Genomic DNA, 18311 nt, shown 5'->3' with positions numbered 1-18311 from the left:
GATCCGAACGTGCGGCTGACATGTGGGTCCACTCAGTTTAACATGGTGCAAAAAGTCCATGTGGCACCCCGCGTCTAGGGCCGTGTTTGGCTCGTGTGCCACAATTGGCCGCACGCTTTAGTAGCGTGCTCGGTGGGTGGTGCTTGGTTTGCTGAGAGACGGGGATAATGCATATACAAGATCGCAACACATTGAGGATTAAATTTTCGATACACATATTTTGGAAACACAACAAGAACGAATTTCAAAAATTCACATTGTTGACTTATTTAACATTTCAAAATAAATAGCAAACTAGAAACCACGGCGCGGCCTTGCCGCGCCAGCAGCATTGAAGCCGGCCAGTGTTTCTATTGCATTGGGCTTTTATGTGAAAAGTAATATTTTAACAATAAGCATTTACTTTTATCTCATAATATCTCCTGAAACTACATAGCTCTATTACTATCAGCAAACTTCCAATCAACAAGTATCCAATGTGAAAAGGTCTGCCTTATTCTATTTTACAAAATGGTGAGCTTGACTATTTTTACCTATTTAAACCGTTATCGTAAGATATTTAAAACATGACAGCATGAAATTGCAAGTGCCTTGATCATAAACATAAAGGTTTCCTCAACATCTTTTACATTATAGAAGCTGATAATAATCGTGAATAGTTTCATGCTAGATGACAATTGCAAACAGTCTAACAGGGTAGCAAGATGGCTCATTAGGAGAATAATGCTGACTAGAAGGACCAATTCTGTTTACTTAGACACAGTGATAAACCAAGAGTGCAGGAATCCCTGGCAACGTTGCTTTTTAATACAGCGAACAGTACATACAAGTGCTCACGGATATTTAGGATCTGAAGTCATAACAAAAACTTGACACCTTCGATGAATTCCGTGAGGTGCTATATGATCATGGAATGAAGGTTCTGAGAAGAACAACTGTCAATATAAAAACAAAAAAAGTGCAAATTCGTTGGTCATGCTGCACAATCGGACATCTGGAATTCTTGTTATTCTGGAATTCTTGTTGTAGTAGGGGCTGGCATCAAGAAGGCTTCTTCTTTTGCTCCGGTGGCTTCCAAAGCCACGTCCAAAGGAGCCATGGCGGCCACCAAATGCGCTCTGTGCTGGCTTGTCGCCCCAGCAGATGCTAAAATAATATAGAAGCAACAGGAAATTCGCGTGAACACAAGCCAAATCCTCAATAATTTGGCGAGCAGTGTTACTGCTTTGGATGAGGACGAGGAGGCGTCTCTGACAGTGTTTGGCGCAGGAGGAGAAGGTGCAGAACAGTTAGAATGATTCTTGAATTCATATTCCCAAAGCATGCAAAATCAAGGCCAAGATCAGATTGATTGTTCTTTATTTAAATTTGACATGAGCATATGTGTTTCCTTTGTTACATTTTGTGGCTCCATAGTTGTATGCCAACTCTAGAACAGCTATCTTCACATGATTAGCATAGTCCATGGCTCCATGCTATACAACACTGCAAGAGTCTGAATCATGGTGATTTTTTACGCTAAACAAAATGGCATAGAATCAAAATAGAGTATGCATAAAAATCAAACTAAAAAGCCTCACTCTGAACTATAACTTGCCAGCGTAAGGTTCATGCATCAAATTCGTGAGGTGTGCTAGACATTCATGGTATAAAATTGAAATTTTTGAAGCCCAAAGCAGTAGCTCCTGCTTTCCTCACACACACGCAGTAGTGCACAACCAGCGGATGCTTAGTGTTCAGAAGCATTTCATCAAACGGATTACCTGCATGGAGATAGCAGCCTGAAGAGATCCACTATGCCCAGCCTGGAGGTAGAAATCGATCTGCAAAAAAGAAAAACAAAGATGAAACGCACCCACCAGTATTAGTCACATGAATGAATGAGTTTTTCCTCTCACCGTGAGATTCAGACAAAGCATAAAACGATTCCGTTGTTCACGCTCTTCTCTTAGGCGTGACTCTAGATGGTAGGTGTGGAGGAGCCTGCTCGCATCGGTTGTATCTGCAATCATCGGCCTCTTGATCTACAAGAAAAATGGAATAATTTTGAGAGAGCCGATGGAGGGGTTGGGGAGGGGGGCCGCTGTCAAGCTTGCAGAAACCTGAATCCGTGGAGGTTGGGCCCCAGACCGCCGCGCCAAGCCAAGCCAGCCATCCCCGCGCCGCCGCCTGGCTGGGAAGCCGTGCTATGTCGCCTGCTTGCTTCACGGGGAGGAGGCGGTAGGCGCTGCCACGGAACGTCGCCCGCCGCGGCAGGGGAGGGGCAAGCGGCGCGGAGCGGCGACGCCAGCGAACGGGGCGCGAGCTCTGCGGGTCCCTCGGCCGCTGCCGCGAGGGGCTGGCCCCTGGCCGAGGCACCTCCCCCCTCTCTCACCTTTATCTCCTGGCCGGTAGCGGCGCGCGACCCCTCCCCTCGCGGTGGCCAGTGGCTGGGGGGCGGCCGGAGGTGGCGCGCTGCCCTGACCTCGGCCACCCGGTGCGAGGAGGCGCGGCCGCAAGGGGGTCCACGGCCACGGGCCGCCGCCAGCGCGAGGAGCCGACCGACGATGGGGAGGATGGCCGCGACCCAGGCGAGAAACAGGAGGACGCGGTAGGAGAGGTGGGGGAGGTTGTCGTTGCGTCGGCGAAACTCGAAGCAAAGCGTCGCGGCCGCGGTGGAAGACGACGACAGTGTGGGCGAGGGCCAGCGTTGGGGTCCGCTGCGCCGGCGTGGCAGGTGGGGCCATGCCAGCCCCGCCCAGGGGAGCCGGCCGTGCCGGGGAGGTGCATTCGCGGCCGCGCACCCGCGGCGGGCGGCGGCCCGCGTCGGGGAGGCGGCGTGAGGTCCTGGCCTAGCGGAGGCCACGTTCGCGAGCGCCCGGTTATCTGGCTTAACGGGCGACCGGCGGATCGACGCCCGAACCGACCCGCGATCGGACGGGTGAGATCGCTTGCTGGTTCGATCCGACGGTTGATGGGCTAACAGGTGACGTGGCCTTATCGGATGCCAGAGCTTGGTCCAGGTTTAGAGATTTAGAGATGTACTTCACAATTTATCAAACCTCGCAAGCATGTTACATAGAATGTGTACATTCCATTTTACAAGCATGGTCACCACGCTATATAATTGGTGCTATTCAATTTCAAAAATGATGTTACCCACGATGTGTACATTCCTGCATTATTCCATTTTGCAAACATGGTCATCAGGCTATGCAAATTGGTGTTATTCGATTTAAAAAAATGTTTAAGCATGAATTTAATGTTGGAAATTTCAAATGGTTTGTCATGGTTTAACCTTCCAAAAAATAGCAATATAATTTAAAATTTATGAAACTTCACAAACATGTTACTTAAAATGTGCACGTTTCAATTTTAATATATGGTCATCAATTGGCTTTACTAGTTAATGTTATTAAATTTCAAAAATTCTTAAGTGTCTTTTCACCATTTGAAAATTTTCAAATTGTTTCCTTAGAGTTAACCTTCCAAAAGAAATTGAAAAAAGTTGTTTTTAGATTCACCGAACTCTGCAAACTTAATATTTAGAATGTATATGTGCTAGCATACATTGTCACTGGTGTTTGCTATGTAATTACTGTAATTTCACTTTTCTAAAAAAATAGTTAATGGTTTTGTTTGTGTACAAAATTAGCATGGACACTTGACCACCAAACTTGCAGTATTTTGAACAAACCGTCATGTGGCTATTGCAAGATATTGAACCCACCGACATCTCAACCTGAAAGCCCAATATCAATCTTGCATTCCGGGCTTCACAGTTCACACAACTAATAAAGCATCTAATTCAGAAAAAGCATAGGATGTTTTCTCCCCTGCATACTTCAGTGGAATTAGACTGAATTTACATCTTACAAAAAGTTTCTCATCAAAACTTTAAAGAACATATATCACATAGTTTTTTTATTTAACAAAATATCATACTCTTGTATAATGGTTTCCAAAATATAAACATATCCTGCCCTTTTCAGTAATAAAGATCTAACGAGACCAAATTGCAAAACAATTATACAAATGCTCCATCCTCGCAAAAAAATAAAAACTATACAAATGCTCCAACAGACAACTTAGGTACAAGCATACGGTGGTAACTTTTTTTCCTCACTAAATAATGCACAAAGAGTGCTACTGAATGCCCTCACTGTGTTTACTGTGCTCTTAATAAATTTATCATAAGTATACTACAAGGATGGCACAACTCAGGGGGTTCTTAGCCGATATCTCAACTGAAAGAACAGCCTGCCATGAATGAACATAGATAAACAACACAGTCACTCATGGCCAACAAAGAGAACTCTCATGGCATAATAAACAACTAAAAAAAGATGGAACTGATAAAGCCACGTCCATCCTCCTCCTCCTCCTCCTCCTCGCTCTTTTTGAGCTCCTCCTTAAAACCTTTTTCTATGGCACAATTCAGCTCCTCTTTCATCTCTTGATCCGTTTTTGATGATCCCTCATTTTTCTCCTTCATAAACGTGTGCAAACCATCCACCATGTGGTAGATGTTGCTCTCATTCGTAGTGAGAAAGATTTTCAACAGCCTTTCATCATTGTTCTGCTTCTTTCCATCCATCTTCGGCTCTGCGGAACACCCGAGGAACTACAGACTTAACTGGAGTTAGTGTAAGAGGATCAATATCATTGCAAAGAGCCTCAGCAGAAACTTTTAGCAAAGAAAAACAAACCCAGGCCGGAATGCAAGCTGGGAAGTTAGTACAAATGAGAGCAAGAGTAAGTTAGTACCAAAATTGCAATAGAAAATACCCGACGGTGAACAAACGAAGTAGTTCTTGCTCTCGGTTCTTAGAAATGGTGAGCATATTTATGGTGTGCTAAGAGAGGAAGAGGAAGGATTTGGCGGGGACTGCTGGATTAGAACGGCGTGGAGGAACCGCTGGTGGAGAGGCTGCCACCGGCTGTGGGATCACAGGCTTCAAATTGCAACGGAGGACGGAGGGCGCCAGATACATGGAAGTGGTAAGCGTATTCATGGTGTGCTGCTGGATCTGACGGAGGGCGTGGGGTGGTGCTGGAGATAGGAAGAGGGAGGAGTTAGTGGGGACTGGGAAGGATGAGAACGATGTGGAGGAGCCGCTGGTGAAGGAGAGGTTGCTGCTTGCTGTTGGATCACAGGCTTCAAATTGCAACGGAGGACGGAGGGTGCCAGATACATGGGAGTGGTAAGCATATTCATGGTGTGTTGCTGATACATGGAAATGGAAGTGGTAAGCAGTTAGTGGGGACTGGGAAAGGACGAGGACAGTGTGGAGGAGCCGCTGGTGAAGAAGACGTTGCCACTCGCTGTGGGATCACGGGCTTCAAATTACTACGGAGGACGGAGGGCGCCAAATACATGGAAGTGGTAAGAGTATTCATGGTGTGCTGCTGATACATGGAAATGGAAGTGGTAAGCAGTTAGTGGGGATTGGAAAGGACGAGGACGGTGTGGAGGAGCCGCTGGTGAAGGAGAGGTTGCCACTCGCTGTGGGATCACGGGCTTCAAATTATAACGGAGGACACAGGGCGCCAAATACATGGAAGTGGTAAGCGTATTCATGGTGTACTGCTGATACATGGAAATGCAAGTGGTAAGCGTATTCATGGTGTGCTGCTGGATCTGACGGAGGGGCATGGGGTGGTGCTGGAGAGAGGAAGAGGGAGGAGTTGGTTGGGATTGCTGCTTGGCAGGGGAAGGACGAGATCGGTGTGGAGGAGCCGCTGGGGAGGAGAGGCTGCCGCCGGCTGTGGGAGAGAGGAGCCGAGGTGAGTCTACTGCACATGAGGAAGAGGCAGAGGAAGGGAAGCTCGGCTGGGGTAGAGAAAACATGGAAGGAGATAGAGGAGGAGAGGGCAGGAAGAAGGGGATTTATGATGTCTCCGCTGATTGGGCCTATGTCCATAACATTAATTTTATCAGTAAACAACTCTTCATTGAGCTTGTCAGTGGATGGCATTGAAGCCCCAGCTAGAGCAACGAGTTTAAGGATTTATGATGTCCACAAAGCCGTGCATGGGAGAAAACACAAAAATTTCAATGTTGATCGGATAGTACTCTTTCTCTCCTCTCCATCTTCTTCCCTCTTTGGCAAGCTCCTCCATGACAAGCAAAACTTAGGCCAACCTAAACTCTTTGTATTCTTGTGCTATATTTCGTTACCGCATGAAATTTTTGTTAAAAACTATTAGAAGTTGTTATGGACTTATCAACTGTTTAAGTTGTTATCAAATGAAATGCATGTAAATCCTGGAACTTTGTTCATACCAAACCAATTCCTGTCCAGCAGTCCAAATTTTTTTTCTCAAATACGTGCGTAGCATATCATTGTATTAAGATGAAGAAGAAATTAGTACAGTGTTCGGTTACAACCCAAATGGAACGGACTCCAGATGGACACAAGCTGGCAATCCAGTTGAACACAACCTGAAAGATAAACTCCAACATGAACTACTCACATCCTGCACAACCTAAATGACTGGCTCTAAGCATAGCCCTCAATCAATGCTCCATCCCACGGAGAGAGAGCTCTTGCTCTTGTTCTTCAACATCGGAGATATGTCCTGCAATGCGTCCATGTGGTACGGTGGAGGTCCTTCACGAAAGAATTTCTCCAACGCTTGCTCTGCCGAAGCTGCCACGGACAGAGACGCGCCGACCTCACTGAGTCAGCGCGTCAGAAGCACCGCCCCTCGCTTTGCCGGCTTGACGGCCAAGAGAGGGTCCAAGGCTTGGCGATGGCTTCGCCTGGGGCCATATGCCTCAGATGAAGACAGCTGAGGACACGCGTCGATGAGGATAGGGTCAACTCGATGGTGATGAGGCAGCGGAATATTCTTCGTAACTTTGCTGATGAAGTCCTCCAAGGCCGCGGAATTGCCATCCTCCGACGCCACGACCGTGACGGTTGCCTCCTCAGAAGCCGGCACCACAATCTCGGCCGATGGTGGAACCTCCACAGGTGTCATGGGTGTGGCAGCCCCAGAGTGCCCCAGCAGACCACCAAAAAGCGATGGCCTCTCCTGGGAAACACTCGCCACCGAAGCCCAATCTCGGAACTCCTAAGACCGAAAGGTGGCCACGAACAGCTCGGAGAAGGCAGGCCCGAGGGTGAAGTCCTCCTCCTCGATGTGAAGCACAACATTGATCGCTGATTTGGCCGCAACCAAAGCAACCATAGCCAAGGCATCGATGGCGGAGAGCGTGAGGTCAAGGACACCGTCAGTAGCAGCAGTCGTCGGCAACGGCCGATTGTCCGAGACTGGAGGGCGATCATGCCCAAACCCAACAGGAGCAACACGACCATCCAGCCGAGGCTGGCCTGAGCAAAGTGGCGGGCGACGAGGCCGCAAACAATCCTTGGCACGATGCCCAAGGCTGTGGCAGCGCAGGCACTGCAATGGCTGACGACACGAAGCAACCCGATGCTTGAAGGAAAGGCAGTTCAAGCATCGTCCATCGAACACCTTGGGGAAGCAAGATATTGAACCCACCGTCCTCGTCCTCGGTTGCAATTTGAAGCCCGTGATCCCATACTGAGCTTGCAACCTCTCCTTCGCCAGCGGCTCCTCCACACCATCCTCGTCCTTCCCAGTCCCCACTAACTCCTCCCTCTTCCTTCTCCAGCACCACCCCACACCCCTCCATCAGATCCAGCACCACACCATGAATACGCTTACCACTTCCATTTCCATGTATCAACAGCACACCATGAAAACACTTACCACTTCCATGTATTTGGGGCCCTCCACGCCATCCTAATCCAGCAGTCCCCACCAACTCCTTCCTCTTTCTCTCTTAGCACACCATAAATATGCTCACTATTTCTAAGAACCGGGAGAAAGAACTAGTTCGTCTGTTCACCATCGGCTATCTTCTATTGCAATTTCGGTACTATTTTGCTCTCATTTGTACTAGCTTCCCAGCTTTCATTTCGGCCTGGGTTTGTTTTTTTTTTGCTAAAAGCTTCTGTTGAGGTTCTTTGCGATGATACTGATCCTCTTACACTAACTCCAGTTAAGTCTATAGTTCCTCGGGCATCCCACAGAGCCAAAGATGGACGGAAATTAGTAGAACAATGATGGAAGGCTGCTAAAAATCTTTCTCACTATGAATGAGAGTAACATCTACCACACGGTGGATGGTTTGCACACGTTTATGAAGGAGAAAATGAGGGATCATCAAAAACGGATGAAGAGATTAAAGAGGAGCTGAATTGTGCCATAGAAAAAGGTTTTAAGGAGGAGCTCAAAAGGAGGGAGGAAGAGAAGGAGGAGGAGGAGTACTAGGATGGACGTGGTTTTATCAGTTCCATCTTTTTTAGTTATTTATTATGCCATGAGAGTCCTCTTCGTTGGCCATGAGTGTATGTGTTGTTTATCTATGTTCATTGTTTGTGAAGTCATGGCAGACTGGTCTTTCAGTTGAGATATAGGCTAGTACTACCATCTAAGAACCCCCTGAGTTGTGCCATCTTTGCAGTATACTTATGATAAATTTGTTAAGGGCATGGTAAACACAATGAGGGCAGTCAGTAGCACTCTTTATGCATTATTTAGTGAGGAAAAAAAGGTTACCACCGTATGCTTGTATCTAAGTTGTCTGTTGGAGCATTTGCATAATTTTTTTTTTGCAAGGATGGAGAATTTGCATAATTGTTTTGCAATTTGGTGTCGTTAGATCTTTATTACTGAAAAGGGCAGAATATGTTTCTGTTTTGGAAACCATAATATCAGAGTATGACATTTTGTTAAATCAAAAAACTATGTGATATATGTTCTTTAAAGTTTTGATGAGAAATTTTTTGTAAGATGTAAATTCAGTCTAATTCCACTGAAGTATGCAGGCGAGAAAACATCCTACGCTTTTTCTGAATTAGATTCTTTATTAGTTGTGTGAACTGTGGAGCCCAGAATGCAAGATTGATCTTGGGCTTTCAGGTTAAGATGTTGGTGGGTTCAATATCTTGCAGTATTTTGTACATCCTTCAGGTTGACAAACTGGCATGCCCCTTAATTGTTCAATAAACCTCCCAACTTATAAGCCAAAAAGTGAAATAAGCTACTTATTTTGACAAACACTAGGGACTTATAAGTTAGAGACTTATAAGTCATAAGCAAGTCACTTTTTTGTGCAGCAAGTCACTACAACCAAAGCAAAGAGGCTTAATAAATAAGTCACTGACTTAAGTTAGGTGATTTATAGGAACTAAACGGGGTCTTATTATATATATGTGCTTATGGCTAACTGTTAGGGATGCAAGTTCCATCTTTTTTGGGTCATTGGGTCAACCAAAACTTGATAAAATGAACTAGAATAACATGTTTCCTAATTAGTTTGGGAGAGAAAATGAATAAAAATGACAAACTCAAAACACACTGAGGGGTACCCACTCGTATCCCTACTAACTACTGCTATGCGGCTGTAGCAATTGTTGCAGTCAACAGGCCATACTGCAAACTTTGTGGAAAACAATTTAAACTTCTGTAGCTATTCGGGTGGGCAGCTTTAGTTTCAAAAAAAAAAAAATTCAGGTGGGCAGCTGGCTCTTGTGAAGTTGCAGCCAAGCAACTGCTTAGCGGAAACGAACAAACACGTACAATTGAAACATGGCAAAGAATATGCCCCTCCCCCGCGTTTAGACCATTTTCATCTTAAAAGAGCATGCATCTAGAATCATCACTAAATATGTATTCATCTTAGCAGTGCACTGATATCAAAACAACACGAGTGCAATGAGAAATCAACTGGTAGCCCGCTTGAGTCTTAAGTTACAAATTATGATTTACGACCTTGTGCATATGAGAGGAGCTCAATATATCATTGTAAACTAAACATAAATAAGCAGTCTTTCTCTGAATCACATGTTGAGTGAACTAAAAAGGTCTTTCTTGTGCGAATACGTTGGTGTGACGCACGCCATTGTGATTGCGTGCTCTCGAGTCTCGACGGAGGATGAAGAGGAGGATTAAGAGCAGGGCCGTTTTGGTAAAATACGAGGCATGTTCCAAAATCTAAAATGAGAAGCCTAGCAAAATATAATAATAATAATGATGATAATAATAATAATGATAATAATGATAATAATAATAATAATAATAATAATAATAATAATAATAATAATAATAATAATAATAATAATAGCAGCTATAATAATGTGTTGTGTAGCAACATGAGATATCAAGAATATGATTGAAAATTTTGAACATGATTATATTTTACTAAGATATCAACCATTTAGGAGCCAATTTCATCTCAATAGATTGGATTGATATATCAAGCTAATTAAATTATCAAAATCCACAGCTTTATTATTTTTCCATAAGTGACGTGGCGAAAATCCAGGCTAACATCACCACTAATGTCGTCAGGGGCGAAACCACGTTAAAAATGACCCCAGTGCACAATGTTTAGAGAAAAACTAGGTAAAGGCTGTGCGATGCTACGGGCACATTTAAAATAATTTTTTTAAAAAAGAAATATGGCAAAATATAATATAGATATTATCTAAATCATAAATTTCCGAAATTTATGATTTAGATAATATTTAGATAATATTTTTGCCTCATGCCAAGCCTACACAGTGTGTTTACAATCGGGTAAACCTCATGTCAAGCAAAAACGACGAGCCATCTGTCTTTCTTACTGCACGACTCGAAAAAGGTCGGAAAACAACAGCTCAAGACAACAGAACCAAATCAGACAAAAAGAAGGAATGCTACATAATGTTAATGCAGTCATAGCTACAACTGCTGCTAATGTTGCTGATCAACAGGTAATTGATGTCATTGGCGTGTCAGCTGAAGAGCGACCGGCGAAGCTCCAGTGAAGTCAGGTTTGCTACGCACTCAAACTGCAACAGAACAAGCACAAGGTGAGGTTAGAAAGGAAATCAATTATATATGAGATCTGCAATCAAGTGAAACTGCCTTTTGATGGCATGATGGCATGATGTGGCTGAACAATCAAGCTCTTCAGTTTTACTTGCCACTATCGAGTGAAACTGAAAACCTCATTATGCAGTGTGCTAGGAATTCAAATGGCATGATGTGATTGCCACTGCCACATACCTTTTGATGTCTATACTTTCACGGATGTCATTAAGAGCGCAGTTACCGGTGTTATGTTGCAGTTCCCATAGAGCAGAGACACATAATTGAATATCAGAGCTTTTGTAAGAGGTGTAGTGCTCAAGAGTTCGATTCTGCATAACAATAGCACCAAGTAGAGATAACAAGTTTTTCAAAGCATGATTCAGCTGGAGCCTGTATGTACGAACTGCCTTTCATACTTACCCATGGGAGGTCAGATTATTCAAGCATCCATCTAGCAAGGAAAACAGCCGATGCTGCTGCAACTGAAGGAAGGAATTTCAAGAATCCATAATCAACCAAAGTCAACTCCGCAAGATAATTGGCCAGAAATCCCAAACTGATAGAAGGAATCTGCAACATAAACTTCAGAACTTAGTTCTGTGTTAAAATATGTGCATAACTTGAATGAACTTGTAAGATCTGAGGCCAATCTCACTTTACAAGATGCTTGTGCCGCTCTAAGGAATCTCCTGATAAAAAAGACATGTTAGCAATGGTGCAGTGGTTTCCCATTTGAAATGAAATATTAGGCATATTCAGCCAATGATAACTTGAGAAATGTTTTTGTTGTTAGAACAGAAAGATGAAATACCTGGTCATTCAGCACTTGGCCCTCCATTTTCAATACCTACTGGATCAGGAGGTTATCAGCTATTTATTCAATGGCTCCTTCCATATATGTAATAATTTTCATTGCAATACTTTCTGTTGTCCTCCGTTTATCTTGTCTGTCCATTTTCACCACTGAATCCAAAGGAGGAATAAAGAAAATGAAATAATTATACCATGAGAGACCTCAATTTTTGAGTTGGGAGTACATAAGCAAAAAAAGTCATCCAATAAAATGTTTAACTGGAATAAATGGTTGGAACATGGAACATAACCCTCAGAGAAGAGAAAGAAAACAGAAATTAAACATAGCTCCTTGCCTGCTTCTAAATGAGCAACTGATATTACCTTTGTAATATAGGAGGTATACTTGCTCTAAAGTTGGTTCTATGCTTGTACTTATTTGATAAACCAACACTCTTCATTAATTTGATTCTATTTCATATTAATGTCCACTATCAGACTAAGAAACAATCCCAAGTAGACTATTTACTCAGTGATGTCCAACATCTGCGCTTGTATATAAGGTAAACCAACATTCTTCCTTAATTTGGTTTTATTTCATTTCAATGTTTGCAATCGGACTCAAAATCAATCCCAAGCAAACCATCTACTTAGTGTCGTCCAATTAAATAGAATATATAACTTTAATGAACTTACTGCATCAACTCCGCCTGTGTTGACTGGAAGACTTTCTTGAGTCGTCTCAACATAGCTGGTCCCAAGCCCGGGTAAAGGAGGAGAGTTGCGGTAGGTTTGGTGAATCAGTGTAAAAAATAGCCACTCAAATGGATATGAAACCCATAAGAAACTCGTTGGGGGCATAACCCTCTTAGCGACGCGCCACATCGGAACCCGGGTGTGGTGATAAGTGGGAAGGACCGGGCCGCCACCCCACCAATGGCGCGTCGTATCGTGACCTGGGTACGATGATAAGTGAGCAAGGGTCGGGTCGTCATCTGAGTGGCGCGCTACATCTACACCCGGGTGTAGTGATAAATGAGCAAGGGTCTTTGCACTTCCCTCGATGGGTGCGAAGGGTAAGGAAGCTAGCCGAGCCAACTAGAATTCGTATAGGTAGCTGAAACGTAGGGTCATTAACGGGTAAGTTGCGAGAGCTAGCTGATGTAGCAATTAGGAGGCATGTAAATATTCTATGTGTTCAGAAGACTAAATGGAAGGGCCAGAAGGCGAAGGAGGTTGAGGGTACTTGATTCAAGCTTTGGTACACGGGGACAACATCGGGTAGGAATGGTGTCAGTATCTTGATCGATAGGAGCCTTAAGGATGGAGTCGTAGATGTTAGAAGGCGAGGCGACCGGATTATCCTGGTCCGGATAGTAGTTGGAGATTCGGCTGTGAATGTGATCAGTGCCTATGCCCCTCAGATAGGCCTTAGTGAGAGCACCAAGAAGCAGTTCTAGGAAGATCTAGATAGTTTGGTCAGTACCGTGCCTGTCAGCGAGAAACTCCTCATAGGAGGAGATCTCAACGGCCATGTGGGTGCGACTAATGTAGGGTTCGAGCGGGTGCACGGGGGTTTTGGGTATGATAGCAGGAGTCAAGAGGGGGAGGATGTTTTGAACTTCGCGTTGGCCTACGACTTGTTGATAGCGAATACCCTTTTTAGGAAGAGAGAGTCCCATCTTGTGACCTTTCGTAGTGGACAACACTCGAGCCAGATCGACTTTATCCTTGCTAGGAGGAAGGATAGACGTGATTGCTTAGATAGTAGGGTGATACCTGGGGAGTGTGTTGTCCCTCAACATAAGCTTGTGGTGGCGGACTTTCATTTTCGGGTACGTGTCCACGGGGACAAACGTGCCAAGATTATGAGAACGAAGTGGTGGAAGCTTAGAGGGGAAGCGGCGCAAACGCTTAAGGAGAGGATGCTAGGGGAGGGGCCTTGGGAAGAAGGAGAAGATGCTGACGACATGTGGCTAAAGATGGCGACATGTGTCCGGAAGGTGGCCTCAGAGGTGCTTGGTGTGAGTACGGGAGGCAAACAAGAAGGGAAAGACACCTGGTGGTGGAATGACGAGGTGAAAAGGGCTATTAAGGAGAAGAAGAAATGTTTCAAGTGCCTCCACCTCGACAAGAGTGCAGCCAACATCGAGGGCTATAAATTAGTGAAAAGGGCTGCAAAGCGAGCTGTGAGTGTAGCAAAGGCTAAGGCATACGATGACCGGTATCAGCGATTAGGCATGAAGGAAGGGTAGAAGGATATTTATAGGATGGCTAGGATCCGTGAGCGGAAGACACGGGACATCAACCAAATCAAATGCATCAAGGATGGGATGGATCGACTTCTAGTGAATGATGACGAGATCAAGGGCAGATGGCGAGAGTACTTCGACAAGCTATTTAATGGGGAGAATGAGGGCACTACCTTTGAGCTAGATGACTCTTTTGACGATACCAACAGACGTTTTGTGAGGAGATTTCAGGAGGCAGAGATCGGGGAGGCTTTGAAGAGGATGAAGGGCGGGAAAGCGATGGGCCCTGATGGTATCCCATTGAGGTGTGGAGATGCCTAGGTGGCAGAGTGATAGTATGGTTAACTAAGCTTTTTAACCTTATTTTTCGATCAAACAAGATGCCTGAAGAATGGAGAAGAAGTATATTAGTATCGATCTTTAAAAACAAAGGAGGTGTTCAGAGTTGTACTAATTACCGTGGGATTAAGCTGATGAGCCATACGATGAAGCTCTGGGAGAGGGTTATCGAGCACCGCCTAAGAAGAGTGACAAGTGTGACCCAAAACCGGTTTGGGTTCATGCCTGGTAGGTCGACCATGGAGGCAATTTTCCTAATACGATAATTGATGGAGAGATATAGGGAGCAGAAGAAGGACTTGCACATGGTCTTTATTGACCTCAAGAAGGAGTATGACAAAGTACCGAGAAATGTCATGTGGTGGGCCTTGGAGAAGCACAAAGTCCTAACTAAGTACATTACCCTCATCAAGGATATGTACAAGAATGCGATGACGTTTGTCCGGACATGTGGTTGCGACACCACTGACTTTCCTATTAACATAGGCCTACATTAGGAGTCGACATTGATCCCTTATTTATTTGCTTTGGTGATGGATGAGGTCACAAGGGATATACAAGGTGATATCCCTTGGTGTATGCTCTTTGCTGATGATGTGGTGCTAGTGGATGAGAGTAGAGCAGGGGTAAATAGGAAGTTAGAGTTGTGGAGATGCACATTAGAGTCAAAAGGGTTCAGACTTAGTCGGATCAAGATCAAGTACATGATGTGCGATTTCAGTGCATCTAGGCATGAGGGTGGGGACGTTAGTCTCGATGGGCAAGTGGTGGCCCATAAGGACACTTTTCGGTATTTAGGTTCTGTCGGTACCTCAGGACTGGGGTACCCCCTCTTGCTATGTCAAGACTCGTGTAGTTATCCGTAACTACGCCCTAAGGAGCTGAGCAGCCGGATCTCTGGGGTCCGGCCCCGTCTCACCGGATCAACAACGCCGGACCTGCTTCCCGCTCAGGACAGGTCCGGTGTCACCACGTGTCCTGGAGAAGAAAGCGCTCTAGGCCAAAACGGCCGGGGGCCCCGGGCCTCCCACGGGGTCCCGGGCCCCCATATACTATCCGGACCCCTCGGTAGGGAGGGAACAGACACCCCGCTTGGGGGGTCTGGAGCCGCCACGTGTCCGCAGACGCAGATACGCGCATGGCTGCCAAGCTTCCTCGGGAAGACTTGGCCACCTACCGCATTCAATGTGGGAGGCGTTAAGAGCGCTCTGCCACAGCAGAGCCCGAGGAGACTTTCGCCAGGCTGTACTGTTGACCGCGCGTTACCAAGGTATACTATACAGCCGCTGGCGCCACTCACGCCACGCTCGTCAGTCTGCTACACCAGTTAGACACGACAACTCGGCGACGGAGTATCATAACGCCTACACGGTAGACCCAACAGTCTACGCCGCAACCTACACTGCCTCAACGGGCGCCTCGCCGATGAGACAGGAGAAGACCCCCCTCGGCCAGAGAGTCTACAGGACAATGAAGTGTATCCGGCAAGAGAGTCTCCATCATTGTAGCACCACTACCGTCTAGTAAAATATACATCCTTGTTGGGCCCACCTATCGGGGTCCGACGCCTGTGTACGCGTCCTCTTTTCTCTATAAAAGGGAGACGCCCGTTAGAGGAAGGCTCAAGTCCAAAGGGAGACTTGGGGGCAGAGGATAGACTCATTCATTCCTAGTGCAATACACCACTCAGTGGATGTAGGGTATTACGCTCCGGCGGCCCGAACCACTCTAAATCCGTGTGTTCTTGCGTTCTTGCCCCGAAGCTAGATCGGCCTAATAGCTTAGCACTTCCCCGAGTACTCCCCCTCGGGGAAAAGGCGGGTGCGTTCCGCCACACGGCTGTGGGTACCCCCAAAAGCCCACGACATTTGGCGCCATCCGTGGGGAAGATGCAGGCGTTGGCTAGATCTCCAAACTTCTAAGGCTGAGCTCATCCTCTGCAACGGCGGCGAGAAGATGAAGAGAGGCATGGCGGCACCTACGCCGCATGTCACTGCGCTGAGGCACCAGCGCCCTCGGTGCGGCGGTGCACGGCAGCGGCGCCTGCTGTGCGTCGCCACTGCGACGCCTCAGGGCCGGCACGGTGGTGCGCGGGGGCGACGCCTGTTGCGTGTCGCCCTGCGCCATCCCAGTGTCGGCTCAAGGTTTTCTCTCAAGCAACCGTCAGGGATCCCCGGTGGTGGCGTGATGTCGGCTCAAGGCTTTCTCTCAACACGAAGCCTGGAGCCAACCACTATTGCCCGGGGGAAGTTGACAGTCGACTCCTCCCTCCCCAGGACCGAGTCTCTCTCGGTGCTGCTGCAGACAGGACTCCGCCACCAGGCGCGGGGGCCCAACGCCAGCACCAAGGTTGAGCCAGCGAACGACCGCCCTTCTACACGCTCCGTGCTCATCCAAACGAGCACCCAGCTCGTGATGAGCGGTCATCGGGCCGGCTTCTGACGGCAGACGGCGACAGCTGGCAACGGCAGGGCCACTCCCATTCAAAGCCAAAGAATTTTTTCCCATGCCATCTGAGCGTAGGACAATTCTTGTGCTGGGAGGAGCCCTGCAAGCTCCCGAGGTGATGCTGGATGATGCTGTACAAGCGCGTCCAGGGCGCCATCGCCCCAACGACTCAGAAGAGCTCCCAAGATAGCAGCTCCACTATGGCCAGCAACGTGCATGCCTTACGGGGCGACGGTTTTAGGTTATCACTAGATAGGATTGAGTGTGTTTCTCCTTTGTAATGATTTGGTGCCTACGTGTGGTCCAGAGCGGTAAAGGTCCGTCCTTGTAAACCCGATCTCTGGCTTCATCGCACAAACAGGCGACACCAGCAAGTGGTCCAGAGCGGTAGAGGTCCGCTCTCGTAATCCCGACCTCTGATGTACACCACGAGTCAAGCAATAAAGGAGATTTGCTTTCTTAGTCCTATCTTTACTTTAACCTAATAGCACTTGTTCGTTCAACCTGCATGTTTCTTTCTCCCGCATGGAGTTTTTTCTTTAGTTGCTAACAATCCAAATTGAGTTGCTGGCTTATGGTCAGGTTGGGACACCCCTTCTAGCTGGAAGGCAGTTCGGACCCCTAGGGACCTGCTCAGGAGAAGTGGTGCCCGTATCCTGGGGTAGAGAAGTTCTGCGTAGCTTAGCCTGGTAATGTACCCTAAGCCTACGTACTTCACTGCCCTGTTACGAGTCCCTTAGTATCCGAGTCTGTTGTCCCTAGAGGTCCCGGGCTCCTTTCTAGTATAAGGCCTGGTTTCCTACACCTTGCTGCAAGGCCCGGTGACGTAATTCATGGGATCGTCAGCAACGCTCCAAGTCCACTCCGGTGGCCCGCTCCGGCGGAGACCGCTCGCCACGGTCGCTCCAAGTCCACTCCGGTGGCCCGCTCCGGCGGAGACCGCTCGCCACGGTCGATCCAAGTCCACTCTGGTGGCCCGCTCCGGCGGAGACCGCTCGCCACGGTCTCTCCAAGTCCACTCCGGTGGCCCGCTCCGGCGGAGACCGCTCGCCACAGTCGCTCCAAGTCCACTCCGGTGGCCCGCTCCAGCGGAGACCGCTCGCCACGGTCGATCCAAGTCCACTCCGGTGGCCCGCTCCGGCGGGGACCGCTCGCCACGGTCGCTCCAAGTCCACTCCGGTGGCCCGCTCCGGCGGAGACCGCTCGCCACGGTCGCTCCAAGTCCACTCCGGTGGCCCGCTCCGGTGGAGACCGCTCGCCACGGTCGCTCCAAGTCCACTCCGGTGGCCCGCTCCGGCGGAGACCGCTCGCCACGGTCGCTCCAAGTCCACTCCGATGGCCCGCTCCGGTGGAGACCGCTCGCCACGGTCGCCTGGAGCCGGGTCCGGGGCAGTAGTGCTGGCTCCCTGGGCGGTTCAAGGTCCGAGCAGCCGCTTAGTTCAGTTCCGTACCCTAAGCCTGCACCTTCGCCGCCCTGCGGAGAGCGCTCTAGTACCCGAACCTAGCAACAAGTGCTACGGCCTTGAAGGGGTCCGGAGCACTCGCTCTCAACATGAGCACGCCAACGCAATCAGCATTGCGTCACAATAATGGCCCCACCTACGGGTT

At 47.5% G+C, this 18311-nt stretch overlaps 1 protein-coding gene across 1 annotated transcript; it reads right to left on the bottom strand.

Moving 5' to 3' along the window:
- Positions 1-766: 766 nt before the first annotated feature.
- LOC120662437 lies at positions 767-6966 on the bottom strand. Its single transcript, XM_039941584.1, has 3 exons — positions 6844-6966; positions 2103-2992; positions 767-2024 (listed from the first exon to the last, which is right to left on the bottom strand). Exons 1-3 carry the CDS (start codon positions 6964-6966, stop codon positions 2009-2011), a joined length of 1029 nt encoding a protein of 342 aa, XP_039797518.1. The 3' UTR covers positions 767-2008.
- Between the last annotated feature and the right edge of the window lie 11345 nt (positions 6967-18311).

This window comes from Panicum virgatum, chromosome 2N, assembly GCF_016808335.1.
Source record: "Panicum virgatum strain AP13 chromosome 2N, P.virgatum_v5, whole genome shotgun sequence".
Lineage (NCBI taxonomy): Eukaryota > Viridiplantae > Streptophyta > Magnoliopsida > Poales > Poaceae > Panicum > Panicum virgatum.
Note: the sequence above shows the minus strand (reverse complement) of the source record. Positions and strands in the feature narration are given on the sequence as shown.